Here is a 17,566-nt window from a genome sequence, read left to right as displayed (position 1 = left end):
ATCAATAGATAATGTGACTATAAATGAAGGTGTCCATCAGCTCCGGATCATTTGCTGGAGGAGCAGGTGCACTAGGAATATGGCGCACACTGCTCATGTTAAGTCCCTTCACTCTGACGCCGTATTAACGTGTAAAATGTCACCAAACCCTCCTTTCGCATTTTTTCCAACACCGCCGCACGCGCCTCTGCACCATCACTCGGCTGTCACGGACACGCGAGCCGCACCGCGCGCCGCCGGGCTCATCATGAGGAGGGAGGAACCGATAATCCACCGGTCCGCACGCGGACACGGAGCGGCAACACGCGTCCCGGGACGATCCTCTGGCTCTTCCGCCGGTGTGTGTGTGTCTCCGACGGAAAGACTGTCCGTTCATTTCAGAGCCGTCAACCGGCCGCTACGCAGACGTACGCCGGCGCTCGGTCCTCCGCTCAGGCGCGGATCCTCCGGGCAGATAATGATGTGGCTGCCCGAGTCAGACCTGCAGCGGCGGAGCGCACCATTCTAGGGGAAACGGAGGGGGTGGAGGAAGCCCGGTGTGCTCACACAGGGATGTTCACAGTTTATTATCCCCCGTGACGCCGATTTAAAACCACTATTTCTCTTATGAAACACACATTTAAATGTAATGCTAGAAAATACTCATATTTATTTTGCTGTTTTTTGATGAAAAGACAAAATGTCGTTCCCCCGGGAATGTGTTACTTTCTTCTGCCCGGTTTGCTAAGCTCTGTTCGCTTGACTGAACAGGTGAAATGATCAGTGGCACGACGCTCTGAGAAATTGAATATCTCTGACAGACTCTGTTTATTTAAGTAATTATTTACTTAGAAATTCAAATTAGCTGTATTAACGCAGCCAAATAGTTGACTGCAAGCTGTACAACCCTTAAGTAAGTTAGAATTTAGAGTTTAATAATCATTTTTTTAAAAAAAAAACATGTTCATTCATTAATAAAACTACAGCATGTGTCATAATATGAGATCAGATATTCAGTTTATTCTGGTATCTGATATATATGAAAGGGAAAGCAGGTCAAAGAGGGGGAGCCACATACTATACCGCATATATAGGCCAGCAGAGCAGCTCAGATTGGCTCTCAGGTATAGTTAATATATCACAGTCTGTCTCCCCCTCAGACACAACCACACAACAAGTTCTGCACAAAGTCAGCCGTAATTGCACAACCCTTACAATTCATCACACCCCTGCATATAATTACAAACTGCAGAATCTGAGTCACGCTGTTCTATTCATGAGCCCAGCGTCACATTTCTGACCTTTAGGCTTTCATTTTCATCAGGCAACGAGGCAGATTAGATTAAAAAAAAAGGATGCATCCTCTGCTACACACATGATGATCAGCGAGCGGTAAACATACCAAAATGATGTATATGATCTGAGGTTAAACACAGCTGCTATTCAGCGATCAATGAGGTTGTCTGAGGCTCTGTGTGTGGCCATAAACTCTCTGTTAGAGGTCATTATCAAAGTAGCAGCATATCAGAGCCAGAGCTTGACAGATTATCGTTATGATCATCAATAAATTGTTTAGGTCAGCTCAAATGGTTTTAGCTGCAGGTTTGTAACTTGATTTCTGACCTACTATAAAGCAATCAATAGTAGTAGAATTAAACATTTTTAGGACAACTCTGAAACTCACTGCTTACTTGTGGATTAGTGATTACATTTATACACATTTATGAAAAGTTAATGATTAAAAAGTTGATATGTTAGTAAATGTTACATGTTTACTTGACTTGCTAACTTGCTTGCATATTGCTGACTGTATTGCACATTATGGTAAAGGTATAATCTAATTGTTGTGGTAGATTTGCTCTATTAATAGCACCCCCATCACACCAAATAGAAGTGTCCAAAACATGCTGTTGCCTCAAGGTTATTATTGTTTTCATTTCCTGTTACCATGGTGCCGTTACTCAAACAATGATTTCACTGTGATCATCAAATAAGCAGACCTTTATCCTGAATTTGACTATGTAAGTTTATTTCCACAGTGACCATGACTTTCATTTTTACGAAAATGCACAAACAGATGGTCACGCTGTCAAGCTGTGACTTCCAAACAGATACGTAATGCAAAATCCCCTGTCGGCCAGCTATACGCTTTCATCCTCAAAGCTGTCCTGTTGTGTCAGGACAGTGAGATCATGCACATGTTTAATATTATATGAGACAGAGTTGTGGGGCCTTTTGTCTGCTTCAAGGTCTTTAAATGCAGAATATTTAAAGAGTAATTACTGCGGCTGAGTCATTTTCTCTAACACAGATGTTTCTGCTGCAGACAGCCACATGTGTAAAGGATGAAGCTGGGTATTCTTTTATCAGATTCATTGAGAAATCTAATGCTAATAGATACAATCAGATTTCATGTTACATAACTGCTTTAGAGTTGCTTGGTGTATGAGTTACTATGATTTATTCTTGAAAAAAAAAAAGAAGAATCCCTGGAAATAAGAGTGCTAAAAGGTTTCCGATTAGATTTACTTCCAGCCTCCTCCTCTCTGTGGTCATATATTGACTAAATGTCTGTGGTGTCTGGGGAACTAATTAAGAGCTCTTATGGCGGGTGCCTGTCTGAAACAACACAACTTGATATCAGTGTCGGGGTCCCTGAGCTCTCAAAGGTCACTCTGACCTATCGACAACCCGGCTGAAACCAGAGCTGCTAAACTGCCAACCAGAGAGATGCCTGCATGCACTCACGCACATATGAAAGGGGGCACCTCTTGAAAATGTACAAATGCACACACGTGCACGCGCCAGACCCCAGTTACAATGAGTCACGCACGATGTCTTTTGATCTCTGCCAGGACATGCAAATGCAGCAGTGGGCAGACCCAGCAGAACAGTTTCTGTCACTGATGTAAAACTGATTTACAATTAATTCAAATGAACTCACATGTGGAAGAATTTAATTAAAACAAAGACAAATGCACCTTAACCATTTAAATTGCAAAGCTGATAATATAGAATTGGTACAACACACAGCTAATGCAGGTGTTTCCATATAGGTACAGTTAGTGGGATGTATAGAAATGCTGAGCAGTTCATTCTGATGTAGGATCAAGATGGCAAAAAGAAAACATCAGAGTGAGTCTGAAAGAGGGTTCATTATCGGGGCACAGATGGCAGGAGCTTTAGTCACAAAGACTGTTCATTTGGCTGGTGTTTGAATAGGAACAGCAAATAAAGTCACATCTGCAATTTGATCATGCTTGCTTGTGCATTAGTGTGATATGTAAGGGAAAACAGAAGAGTAACTCTTAGTAGACAGAGTGCATCAATGCAGGACGTGATCAGACTACGAGCAAGAACAGTCCTTGACAATTACATACAGAGGGATATTATAGTAGGGCTGCAGTGCAGAAAGCCCTCGTTACAAAAGTTAATGCACATTTAGGAGATAAGTGGTGCAAAAACCAGTAGCACTGGTCTACAGGGATGTGGAACAAAGTAATGTGATCAGTCACCCTTCACCACATTTTCGACAAGTGGGCGAGTGCACGTTTTACGAGACCGGTAAAGGCTTGAATGCTTGAGCTCAACAGTGAGGGATCTGGTGGCTCTGTTATGCTGTTGGGGGCATTCTGCTGGCATGATTTGGGTCCACCTGTCCCACTGGAGGAAAGGGTCACTGCTAATCAGTACAAAGTTGTTCTAAGTGATTGCCTTTATCCTAGGATTAAACATTTCTATCCTGAGGGGAGTGGTCTCTTCTAGGATAACAATGTTCTCATCCATTAGGGCATGTGGGGGCACTGGATGGATAGAATATGAAAACGATGTGAACCGCATTTTATGGCCTTTGCAGTCATCAGTCAGTCCAACAAAGCACGTATGGGTGATTTTGGAACAACGTGAAGACCCTTTATGTTGTTTTTTTCTGTAATCTGTCAGCCGTCTGTGGTGCTATACAGTGTCTCACACACATTTCCTGCACACACACTTTCACCATTTAAACAACTGTCATTTCCTCTTAGGTTTGCAAAGTCAAACATCCTCTGCACGCACCCAATATTATGCATTTCCACATGCAGGTAGTTCAAGTGTAGCCATCAGAGAAGCAACTGTGCTCATCTTTTCTTATGTGTATACCGTAAATACTCACACACAAAATGCTGCTCATCAAAAAGGAAATTGAACAGGTGACTAAATGTTTTGCACATACAGTGTAGTATCCCATCATTGAGCAGTCAGCTTTGTTTATTTCCTCAGTGCACACACAGCGAGGCTCACATCCACACACTTCAATGCATACATGCCTACAGTGCGAAATCTGAGCAGAGCGCCTGCTTGGCAACTACATTTGCATCCTTCATTCAAAACTGATTTACAAGTTAAAACACCTGCAGAGGCACCCAGAAAACAAAATGCTGCTTGTGAGAAACTCAGCCAACAACAAGCCCGTTTGCAGCAAATACAGCAACTACTGACACACCAAACAACAAGAAGCAACCCTGCACACGGCCACAAGATAAATCTGACTGAACAGGTTATGATTATTAACTTATAGAACTAACAAGATAAGGATTGTATCTGGATTAGTGTGAGCGGCTGTCAAGGTAATGGTCTCTCTCCATTTGCAGTTTCGTTATGAATCAGGAGAGAAATGTGTCCTTTGGGGATGCCGCTGCAGTTAGCGCCTGTAAATGTAATGAGATTCTGGCACTTCATGTGATGAGATAAACCCCCTATAAGATGACCTGTACTTTCACTGGAAGCCAAACATAATGCACCACCCACTGCAGGCTTCATAAGCACACCGTTGTTTTTGCATCTTGTTCCTCCATTTTGTTTGGGGAAATGTACTAACCCATCGCCACATATATAATTTGCCAGTCTGGTTTGGAATAAACCACAAAACTAATGACTCATGAAACAGCCAGCATTAGATTTCACAAAAACAAGCCAACTTTCAGCTCCCTGCAGTGTGTTTGACTAGATGTTGATTTACTTTTTGCCATGACATTGGGTACAATTGGTTCTTTCAGTTATGGTAGAAAGATGCCTTTTGCTCTGGCACTACAGAGGGTGTATTGATTTGATTATGGTGACTTCTGAACAGAATATTCCACAGAGCCAGATGGCACTTTGGTAACATTTTGAATGCTGCACCTTTTTCAGGGGCAAAATGAGTAAAATAGTTCAATATCTGACAAAGTTTATTGGTTCTGTACCAAACCTCTTAAAACGCACAATGAATTACATGTATTGGTCATATTATATAACTTTATATCTTAACTACTATGTATAGGTTCTGTAAAATTACCAGGAATCTATAAACCATTTAAATTTGTGTCGTGTTTTTTTCTCCAGATGTCAGCTCTTTTGTGAAAACGTTATGTGTCATTTCTCCATAAGGAGGCAGAGTCTGTCTGACAAGTACTCTGCACTCAAATGTGATGCTGCTCTGACACTTAGTGGAGAAGTCTAACATAACAAGTGAAGGCGAAGGATACAAAGCTCTTGTAAATACTAAAATGCGTCATCCAAATTCAGCAACAATGCTGCACATACCTGCATCTCCTGTTCAATGCGCAGCCTCTCTTGGCCAAGTTCCTCCTGGTAGAACTGTGTAATAGAAAAAAAACAGATTATAAACCTACTGTATGTGCTAATCTCAGAATTCTAAAAGTTAATAATTAGATTCAGTTTTTAGATTTATAGAGAGAGGGATTATATACATCTGTAGAGAAAAGCTAAATGATTGGTTTTATCAGATGACCTCATGTTTCTGGTGCAGTGTATCAGTACTTCATATGCATTTATATCTGTATGTATGTGTGTGGCAGTTTAGGAGGGTATTTAGTGCATGCAGACAGCTCCTGTGACCTACAAGAATAGCTGTCAAAATAACACAGAGGAATGCAACATATGCTGTTTCAGGAGCCCCTTTCTGGAATAGAAGTGTGGTGCTCCACAGGAATGCTGTAACATTAGAAGCCTAACATAAATTGTTCAGGGTGTGACCTAAACAGGTCAAAGCCTCCACCAAAATTAAAAAAACATTTACTGAAAGGTTCCTACATTTCCTCAGATTAGAGATACGAAGTAGAAAACAATGAGGATCCATGAACTAAGACTCAGTTACATGAAAGCCACCCAATAGGATTTTTGATGTTGGGTGTGACTTAAAGCAGGAATAAAAGCAATATTTACCTCCACATCCTTGTCCTTCTGTAGCAGAGATGAAGATAGCTCCTGAACTTGTCCCTCCAGCTCTCCCACCCTGAGTGTGAGTGTTGTTTTTTCTCCACACAGCTCTGTGATGAGGGCCTCTTTGGAGCAAAGCTCTTTAGTCAGCTCCTCTATTAACCTAAACATAGAGGGATAGAAGCACGGTCAATGACAGAGAACGATGGATTTAGTCTGATGTTCATGGTAGCTGCAGGGATGTTTTAGTGTTTTGCACCTGTCTTTGTTGAGGTTTGATGGGGACAGGATGCTGGGAGGCCTCTCATCTTCAGGGATCTCCTCCATGGCGGTGTCTAAGGAGAGCAGGGAAGCGTGGGAGTGGGATCCAGCCAGCGAGGCCATCCGCTCGGCCTCACTGCGTGCAAGCTGGGCCTCCTGCAAGATACACACAGTAGCTATGATTTGCAAACCAGGGACACCTGAGTGTCAGTATCATTAGAGGACAGGATGAGTAGACAGACCTCCTGCAGGAGTTGAATCTTTGTTTCAAGCACCTGCTGCATGTGGTCAATCTCCTGCTGCCTCTCTTGACACCGTCTCTGTAGCTCTGCTTCATTGTGGTTGGTTAAGCTCTCTGCTGTTGTGCTGGAGAAGGAAAGAAAGTCAGAATTTATCATCGTAAAAGACCAGATGTCAAACTAAACCAGATCAACTTAGAGTTGATAGAACAAGAGAGTCCCAGTTAATCTTTCTGTGCACATCAATATGTTGCACTTTCTAAAGCTGGGGCGATGACTCACATGAATCAATTGATTTTAGTGTAAGTGTAAAAATTGGTATTTTTAAACTATATTTCCATCAGAATAATCAATATCAATCCAGATTTCATATTTTCTGTTGCTCATTTTATGTTCAGGTTGTGAACATTACCTAAAGTAGCTAAATTACATCAATGCTGAATAATTTAGTAGCTACCAAACAAAGCTTCTGACAAGTGATGAACATTAGAACTGATGCAAAATGATTTTAAAATTGGATGTGGATCCAACAAAACTCTACCAAAGCCCAGCACTAGTTCATATGCACATCCAAATGTAGTCAGAGGGGTCAGTTTTAGGACATGATGGAGACATTAGTGAGAGCCAAGAAATAATATGATGTCATCACCTTTCTGTCTACTGCAGTGCTCATGGGATTCCCTTACACCCTTCCACTTATAGCAGAGATTAAGTAAGTGCCCCACCCGGGGTGTGTTTTTTTTTTTTTGTCCTGTATCCCATCAGAAGTGATGTTCGCACAGTCTGATGTGCTAAAAGACTTGATGTTCATACAAGACTCATTCTTGTAACTTAGATTTGTATTCCAATTGCAAATAACCTGAACTTTTGTAACTCTGTTTTGTCATCAACAAGAGGTTATAAATGTGATGCTATCCTGGCAGATGTGAACATGATGAAACACTCTACTGACAACACAGATAAAGATATGTTGTTTACACACAAAATATGTGCATTTTAAACATTGAAATTTCTCACAGACGTCTTTCTGTGTGTTCTTCCACAAACACACCATGCAGCTCCTGGTGTGTTTCCCTCATTTCTTTAGACTCCAACTGTGCAAGCATCTGTCTGTATCACTTAGTCAGTCAACGGCTGTATCCCAGAATTCCTGCTCCCAGAATGGCACACGCCAGTCTGTCGCCATGAGTCCTGTTCTGGACGCTCTCTACATACGTTTTTAACTCTATCTGCCACATGCAGCAGCTCAGATAACTGGGATATTTTGAACCAGTCTGAGTAATGTAAGTGTCTGTCTGTCTCATGGACAAATGTCCTTTACTTGAAGTGGACAAGACCTTCGGGATATGTGAACAGCCCAAAAATCATGCTTTCTGCAAGAAGACTACTTAGTAATCTTTGCTTGTCAACAATTTGAACAATTTGAACAACCACCAAATTCCTGTAAAAGATGGAGGGGAGCCAACTAAACCAAAGAATATGTAGAAATGACAAAGCAGCCAAACTGTTGACCAGCTGAGAGGCAGAATCAACTACAACAACTGCTTTACTGTCAAGATCATCTCACACACAACAGTGATTCACATCATATTTTTATTCTGCTACTTAATACCACAGAGAAGGAGATCGGTGATAAAATATAGTCCATCCATTCCAAGAGCACCAACAGCTGGCCAGTGATGAACCAAACTGATTTAACGGTCAACAACCATGACCTCAAAGCAGCAAAGTAATACAAGGCCTAACAAATGTGATGTCTAACTACTCGAAAGGTGTCTGCAGTGCCATCACGGTCACAACCTAGCAAGGTGATTGCCTACGGTAGCAATGTCATCTACAAAACCCCTGCAGCAGCTTCAAAATACATCTTGGAAAAGGCCAGTCACAATTATTATATTATCGCCTGATAGCAAACATGTGAGCTGATCACAATCATTTTGCATTATCCTTAGAATCAGCTTCATTCAGCTGTGAAAGAAGAGCAGGAATAAAATAAGAGAAACGTCTTCTTTCAGTCACTATTTCCACATCATTTTCCACTATTTGCATCCCCTTATTCTGCACCAACTGCTTATCTCAACACAATAAACTTGTAATATTCAACCCATTGCATTGTAATGACGATCTACTGACATTAATCTTTTTTGTTGCAGAGTCAAACACCACAGCACCACAACGGCCACATTTTCTTTTCAAGGCAATTGAAAAGAAAGAGAACAATAACTTGTCAGAGGCGATTTGTTGGATGTACAGCAAAAAAAAAAGTGGCGCTCAAAGGTGTTAAAACCAATAATTGAAGACTAACAGAGGCATAAAATGAACGAAAAAAGACAGTTAAATTCCATCCATCCATTATCTATACACCGCTTAATCCTCATTAGGGTCACGGGGGGCTGGAGTCTATCCCAGCTGACTCAGGGTGAAGGCAGGGGACACCCTGGACAGGTCACCAGTCTATCAGTCTACACTTAGAGACAGACAACCAAGCACACTCACATTCACACCTACGGACAATTTAGAATCACCAATTAACCTCAACATGTTTTTGGACTTGTAGGAGGAAGCCGGAGAACCCGGAGAGAACCCACGCTGCACGGGGAGAACATGCAAACTCCACCGGGACACGAACCGGCAACCTTCTTGCTGCGAGGCAACAGTGCTAACCAACTGCGCCACCCTGCAGCGACAGTTAAATTATTCATTGCAATTATATGTATGACAGTTAATCATCAACTAAAATGTTAAGATCGTTCCTATGTGGAATTGGAGGAGTGTCACAGGCGGAGGAGAACATTTCTTTTAAGAATCAACAGTGTCAAACACAAAAATAGTTTATTTTAAATCCCATGCGCTGGTTTACTCTGTCTAATAAACTATACATAAACTCTCAAATCAGCCAAGCCACTCTTTCTGCACCAGTTTAGTTTGAACAGAAAACTCTGCTATTAAAATCCAAACATGTGATAGCATCTCCAAAATATTCAAGCTTTTCTGAGAAACTCTGCTGAAAATCCACTTTTACTCGTTTTGCTCTGTTGCTCTGTTAAGGGCACTTTACAGGCTGGATACTTGCAATCACAGATGGAAAACTTGGATTTTTAAAAATGTTTCGAGGAAGGTTTACGTAATATGTTGGGGGTTGATAGTGCAGATTGCATAAACTTATTGTGTGTGCGTGTTCGTGTGTGCATGCGTGTGTGTGTGTTTTCTCTTTCAGCAGCTGCACGGCATATGAGCTGTTTGAGGTATGAGGCGTTACAGCAGGAGCACGCAGAGAATCGCAGCTAATCTCTGGCAAGAACACACTCGAACACCCGTAGATGGAGTTGCACAACCACACATAAACACACACGCATCACTTTCATGAGTCAGACAGTCCAACGCAAGAATATTGAGCAGAACGGGGGAAAAAAAAGAATTCCTGAAGCAATTTTTCTTTCAGCCTAGCAGCACACAATGCACTATATAAAAGACTCCAAGTACATTGTTATGGTGCACAGGCTGTTCCTGAAATAAGCATCAAGCAGTCAATGCCCGTCCATCTTATCTGTGATTCATTACTGATGTTAAATCAGTTTCACAGGGTAACGATTCCTAAACCGAAATATCGATCTTCCCCTTTCAGTTAAGTCCTCTTTTCTGTGATGCATGCTTATAATGAGGGGAAGAAAGTCTTTTAAAACCAACATTCACACTAACAGCCTGACAAGCTAAGTTGAGATCGCAGTAATAACTAAATCTGATAATATTCGGGGACTTACAGTGCTTTGTCCAGAAGGTCCTGTTTCTCCTGGAGCTCCTGCTTCAAGCTCTCTACTTCCACCTTCAGCTCGATGTTCTGCAACGGAAGAAGAGCAGAGAGATGATCAGTCAATCAATAATTGTAATCCTAAGTGCTGTCAGAATAAGGCAGCTGGGCGTCTTACTGGTACTTGAAGACGTTTCACCTCATCCAAAAGGCTCAGATTTTTTATCCTGAAAGTCTATCACTGTGGAGTTGTCTTGTTCCTGTGCGACTGGTTGTGATTGCCCTGGAGTTATGTGTCCTTGACTGCAATATGTGGAATTTCTGCTCTGGGTTCACATGCTGTCAATTTCTAGAGGGTCTGGTCACTCCTGTCCTGAAATGCATCCATAGCAAAATGGACCTGTCTCTCCCTCTGCCTTGCTTAGTTAATAGTTCTGGTCCTTCAGGAGAATCTGTTCTGCTTGATAAGCTGTTAAGGATGAGTCTGTGTCTACCTAACACTATATCATCGAGTTGCACCATTCGAGGAGTGTCCATCCCAAAGTATGTCTCTTTGAAGCTTCGTGGATGAGAAACATTTTCAAAAACCAAAAAGAAAAGTCTTGTTGGGTTCTACTGAAGCATTTAGGATATCCACCAATGACAATGATTAGTGGATATTCTAAATTTTGATAACACCTATTGGGGAAAAGCCAACAATAAAATGACATGACTGGCAGTTTTCCAGTGGAAAAGCAACAGCAACAAAACTCTCAGGTCAAAGCTTGTTAAATCATATAAAACTTCATTATGATGCTCTAAAACACAATTCAAAACCATTTTCATTGGATATGTCGCCTTAAACAGTTCAGGACTTATCAAGCCTGAAGAGAAACATACAGACATGTAACTGTTGGAATAGCTCGTCACACACCGCAGATACAAAGGATCTATTTTAGGATCATATATTATTAATATCATACATTAATAGCTCATCATTTTCTGTAGAGTGTATCTGTATCTCTGATGCATTGTATTGCTTCTATGTTTAACGGGTTTGTCTGAATCTCAAGGTTATTACTTCTGTCCCTCGCACATTTAGCACTTATTTGTCTCGTTCCCTGCTCGGTTTTTTCTCAGCCATTTCATCTCTCCATCTCGCTGTAATCTCTCTGTCTCTGCTGTGTGGGTGTTGAGTGTCATCAGTGCAGAGCATCTGACCGTGCTGTCATGGCTGATCTATTTAGAGCTGGAGAATTCAGGGCAGCTCAAATACTCACTCATGGGGCCAAAAGGCTGAACGCTACAGTTTGTTTACCTGCTGGGATCTACGGGGGAGAACTTAGGGGGCAATCAGTGCTCATACGCTGGGCGAGGGGATTTGAACAGGGGGAATAGTGGGGATCATTCTTTCCATTCTGACCTCAGACAAGCGAGAGAGGACAGTTTATCTGCCCGTCTGTCTGGATCTGTCTGCAGGAGTCAGATCTGATGCTGATGCTGCTTTCATTGGTCCATCTTGGACTATTTCAATTTTTAATTTCACTTGCAGCCCGTCGACCTTCCCCTGTCCTTGCCAGAGAGCTGCATGTCTGTAATACTCACAAAGAGCACATCAACACATGCAACCTGAAACCTAGATTTGTTTTTTTTAACTAAAAGGGAACCGTGAGTGCTCACATACTGCTAGTCGCCATTTACGTACACATTCACTCTGCAAAAATTAAATATCATTCATATTATATTAAATGACAAGTAGAGCTGCAACAATTAATTGAATAGTTGTCAAAAAAGAAAACCAGTCGTCATGTATTTTTAATAAAACATTCATCAGTTTGACATTAAGAAAAAATCCAAAGTTCTCAAATGAAGTTTGAGTAGTTTCTGTTTTTTAAAGTTTTCTGACAATTAAAGAAACAGAAGTAATTGTTCGTTGCAGCCTTATTGACAAGCATAAGCATCATTTTTGTTTTCATCTTCAGACATGAAAAGTTCCATAAAATACCTGAAATCATATAATATACCCTTTGATAGAAAACTACTCAGCAACTATTTTGATGGAAAAGTAATCATCCAATAAGAGGATTTTCTGCTTTTCTTCTATGACTGTACACATTTGAAGACATTGATTTGGACTGTAGGAGACTATGATCAACATTTCTTACAGTTTATGGGCATTGTGTAGGGAAAGTAATTAACTAAATGATCAAGAGACCAATGAGCAGAGCCACAGATGAAGACCATAAAGGTGGAGATACATTTTGGTTTGAATGTAGTTAGAGTGTTGTGGATGAGCAACAGTAAGAAAAGAGTGACAATAAAAGTTCCTTTTAAAATAAGTGAAGGTGGTTTGTGTTTAGTAAAGCAGATAAAATGCATTATTTATTAACAAACATTTATTAATCAGAGTGGATTGTGTTTAGTGCAAATAAATCTATGAATACATATTTTGAAAGAGCATCTAGTGACTGGGATGCTTTAGTTTTTACTCTTGAAGTATCAGAGATGTCTCCATGTCAGCTCCATGGTGTGTTGAGGGCTGCTCATGGATCGGGCAGTAGCTTAGTCCGGTATACTTTCTATTTATATTGATCATTAAAGCTGCTGCAATCAATGAATCTCTATGAGCTCCACTCTACTTATGTTACTATGTAAGGCAGCAGCAACTGAAGCTTATGCAACATCTGATCAGGCACATGCGCTGCACAGCTATCGACAGTCAATCACTCGACTAAATGCTCTGATAATAAATAATGTAACGTGCATGTGGGAGCAGCACGTATTCCTGCGTGTGTCAACAACATGGTTTACAGTAAGAGAGACATTTCCCCGTCTTGAAAACAGCTCTATATATAGACACCCATCACCGTGCACCTGCTATTCTGGCCCCTCCTGGCCTGTCGGCCCTCAGCAACAGGTCCGCTTTTAACCAAGAGGAGTGAGATGGCTGCACTTAAATCACTGACGGGACGACCACACATAAAGCAAACACACCTGCAGCATTGTGAATGACCACCCACGAGTCCATCACATATTACCATTTAGCCGAAATTCATCTCATAATGATCCTGCTTATTGCACACTAATCCACTCTGGAGATTTACATAATTTGGAATTACCACCTCCAATTAACTGGCAGCAGCATTTTAGAATACAACTTTAAAAGTATAAACAATGAACATTTACAAGCTAAAGCTTCTCAAATATGAAGATTTGCTGCTCATTTCACTGACAATTGGATTTTCTGACTTACAGTTCAACTAAAATAAGGTATCTGACTCACCAATTAATTTTATTTGGAAAAACACTACAACACATTGTTCAGTATCTAAGTTGCAGCTCCAGATGGAAGCTAATCGTGCCTCTTAAATAATACGTCTCCGTCATAATGTGATAAACGGCCTTACACGACTAAAAGAGAAACAAACATACGAACACGCACGTGTAATAATGCATGAGCCGTGTCCTACGGTAAATCAGTGCACTGAAGGGTGCTCTATAAATAGAGGTTCTGGAGCGCTCAGAGAGATCACTATGTGCCCAGGACCAACACACTTAGTCTGTACTGTATTACATGAAATGCCTCAGAGAAAGGATGAGAACACTGGCGCTCTGTCACGACACTCGATGCGAGCAGCTCAGGTCGGGTCACTTCCATGGAACAAAGATTTAGTGTCCAATAAAAAGTGATTTCAATGTTTAATCTTCAGCCGCACAGAGTGACAGATCTGTAAATTAAACTCCAGTCTGTGCAACGAGATATCAGTTTACTCAATCAGCGCTGGTATGCTTTAATAGTGGAAGAACGCTCAGGTCTCGTTTGGCCGGATCAAACAGCCGTTTAGTTTTCTCATATCAAGTAAGTGTTGGTGATCACAAGGGATTTAGAATAAAGGGACGAGGACAGAGTTAGGTTTGAAGTGCGGGCCGGGTTGTGATAACAGACAACAGCTGAACTGGGTCACCTTATTGTAGGTGCACGTTTTACACGCACACATATAGATGGGCACAGACGGATGCAAACACACTGAGAAACAAGCAGAGGAAAGCAACACATTCGTTTAAACAGCAGAATCACAGAAGCTCTGAGAGAGACACAAACGGTTTTTAAAATGTTGTCATTTTTAGGGCTGCAGTTAAAGATTATTTTCTGATTCCTCATTAAAAAATTCTGTAATCTAAGAAATGTGAAAACAATAACAATAACAGTAAGTAAATTTCTTCTTTTGTTTGACCACCAGCCCAAAGCCCAGGAAGTTCAACAACACATAACAGAAAAGCAGAAAATACTCAAACTTAATTACTAAAAACACAATTGTTGTCTATTTTGTTGTTTGGCAAATGAATTATTTTAACACATTTTTAAACCCCAGTGGCAACACAGCTGCAAACTACAATAGATAAACACTGATACTTATTTGCAAGATGTGGAACAAATACGAGCACAATACTTCTTTGATACCTTACTTTGTTTGTGACCTCAACCTTATGTGATTCTGCTACCCTGAGCAAACTACAGGGGAAAAATTGAACGCTATTTTTAATCTGTTATCAAGCAGCAGATTGTATCTGCAAAGGTATTTTCATGCTCTCATAAATGTAGACCACATGCCCGGCATGATAAAATGTTTGCCTGGGAGCGTTTAAACCCAGTATTTCCAAAGATGGCCTTTCATGGCTAAAGCAGCACAGAAGAATAACAGAGCAGAGTGTGTAGAAATAATGGAGGATGTTGGCTCTGCTCTGTCTGAATATTATCAGAATCCGGCCAGAGAGTAGATGTGGATCATAAAAATAGGTTAAAAAAATAAAAATAAAACTTTTCGAATACTTAATGTATGAAGTACGAAAAATTTCAAGGAACATAAACGTTAATTGAAAAAAACGCACTTGCAACGGAAAGCAAAGGAAAAAAGATTTCTTAACTAAAATCGTAATTAAAATCAACAATTTTTAGAATTCAAATTAGCATCTATTTGATTTTTTTTTAAAAAACAAACTGGGATGCACTGATCCAAATCTCTCCTCGTATTGATTCTCAGACTTCAGGGTAGTTTGTCACTTACCAATCCAATATTAGTGCTGCCTTTGCTTCTGATGTGATCTGATTTGACATCTGCTTTCAGAACTTTTTGGACACTCTGTGCTACTGTCTCATTTTGATTGGTACCAAAACGATTTAACACAACTCAACGCTCCCACTAATGTGCCGTCATAATAGCTTCGTCTTATTATTTCATTATCTCTGGACTGTGAGGAAGGATTGGATCTATTCAGTTTAATCAACAGGCACACAATTTTCACAAATCCCAGTATGAGACAGCAACGGACAGCAAGTCCTTCGAAACCGCACAAAAAGTGTCGCAAACCAAAGCTGCTGAGCAAAGATGTAGTTAATGTGTAGTCTTTTAGCAGCAGCCATATCTTTAAAACAAGCACCCGGTAAAGCAAACACATGACGGGTCACATCACAGATCAGTGCGACAGCTGGGTCAACAAACAGTAAGTGGCTGAGTAAAGGTGATGAAGTAGCACTGATAACGGCACAAATGAAATCTTCTGATAAACCACTCACAAAGCTCAGCTGGGACTGTTATATGCATTTTTTTAGGACAACCCCTTACAGTCCCATTCATCAACATTCATTCCCATTCATTGACGTATCAGAGAGGAAAGCCGTCCTACTCACAGTGCGGTAGACATCTTCGCTGCTCTCCTCGTACTTCTGCTGTATCCTCTCCTCCAGGAAGTAGATGCGGAGCTTGAGGCTGAAGTTCTCCTTCTTCAGGTCATTCAGGTGCTGTGATAAAGTACGGTAACCGTTAGACATGACCGTCACAGAGCACCGACACCGCTTGACATGTCCGTAATAGATCAGAAATCAGCTGTCGACTTCGACCTCTCCGTATCATCGGGGAAGTCCATTTTAGAGGACAGCAACTATCAAGGCATGTCCTCGAGTCAGAGTCCGGTAACCGTTAGACATGCTAGCTCCTTCTCCAAAAGAACATAATGCAAAAAAAATATTAAAAAACTGTCATCCTAGCCCATACAAAACCACACACACACACTAAAACTAACACACACACACACACACACACTACAGTTCAAAGGGGCGTTTGCCGTGCAGAGGGCTACTCTGCAGCCCGGCAGGTCAGAGATGCGTCCATGTCGGCTCCATGGTGTGTTGTGGTCTGCCCGGGGATGGGACAGGAGCTTATTTTACTGGAAGAGACATCCGTGGAATCCCAGACCGCCAGGGGACATGAGTGGAAAGGGGAGATGAGGGGAGGAAGGAGGGGAGGTGGGGGGGGAGAGGGGAAAAGGCTCACAGGCACTTGTGATATGAAGGCAAATCTCACCCGTCTGCAAAAAAGGAGAGCTGGAAGGAACAAACAAGGGGCTCGAGGAGAAAGGAGGCAGACACTAATGAGCTGCTTTCTCTCTACTGCACGACAGGCACATTGTAAATAAATGGAATTAGTTTAACCCTCTGAATTTAATTAAAAAAAAAGGTCCAAATTACAGCAAACTACTAAAATGGAAGGAATTTAACACTCACTAAACTAATATTGAAATAAATCTAAGCTTAAAATATATTTCACAAAATTACTCTACATGTTTCTTTTTTGCTTTTAATGCCACAAATGAACAGTTTTCACTAATCAGATTCTGTAAAAACCAAAGATTCTCCTCAGTACAACCAAGAAGCAACGTTTGACTCGGCTGTGACCAACAGTTGCATGAAAAAGATTCAGAGACTATTTGTGTAGACGTGAGCTGAACTAATCTGAACAAATTAAAAAAGAAAACAGTAATAAAAACACTACACAGAGTCACAGTCATGTCAGCATTAGTAGCATCTATGAGCCCTTTGGGAAAATGTTACACGTGTTGATTGCAGCTTTTGATTTGAAATTCTTGCAAAATCAGTAATAATTCATAAAATAATGATGAATTGTGGCATTAGAATTATGTTACAAGACATTTTTTTAGTTCTCTCTAGCCATCATTGTGCTGCTATTATAAAGCTGCAGGACTTTTTTATATGAGTGAGGGAAAAACCGAGCAGCTGTAAGGTCAAGGCAGACGAAGGCCTGTGTCAGCGCAAGAGAATAGTCGAGGCATGCGGGACGACTTTGGAGGCAGTTTTCCACAACAA

The 17,566-nt window shown here is 41.0% G+C and overlaps 1 protein-coding gene across 5 annotated transcripts in view; it reads right to left on the bottom strand.

Annotated features, from left to right (window-relative positions):
* Positions 1-16,613, bottom strand: part of LOC103357619 (myomegalin-like) — a 41,450-nt gene extending 24,837 nt beyond the window's left edge. For all 5 annotated transcript variants that reach the window (XM_008282239.1, XM_008282240.1, XM_008282243.1 and 2 more), the window contains exons 1-6: positions 16,094-16,613; positions 10,439-10,515; positions 6,681-6,804; positions 6,437-6,594; positions 6,184-6,340; positions 5,542-5,595 (exon numbers count right to left, since the gene is read on the bottom strand). In XM_008282239.1, the coding sequence (XP_008280461.1) occupies positions 5,542-5,595; positions 6,184-6,340; positions 6,437-6,594; positions 6,681-6,804; positions 10,439-10,515; positions 16,094-16,234 (711 nt within the window). In that variant the 5' untranslated portion in view covers positions 16,235-16,613. The remainder of the gene's footprint in view (positions 1-5,541; positions 5,596-6,183; positions 6,341-6,436; positions 6,595-6,680; positions 6,805-10,438; positions 10,516-16,093) is intronic.
* Between the last annotated feature and the right edge of the window lie 953 nt (positions 16,614-17,566).

This window comes from Stegastes partitus, unplaced genomic scaffold, assembly GCF_000690725.1.
Source record: "Stegastes partitus isolate 25-593 unplaced genomic scaffold, Stegastes_partitus-1.0.2 Scaffold264, whole genome shotgun sequence".
NCBI lineage: Eukaryota > Metazoa > Chordata > Actinopteri > Pomacentridae > Stegastes > Stegastes partitus.
Note: the sequence above shows the minus strand (reverse complement) of the source record. Positions and strands in the feature narration are given on the sequence as shown.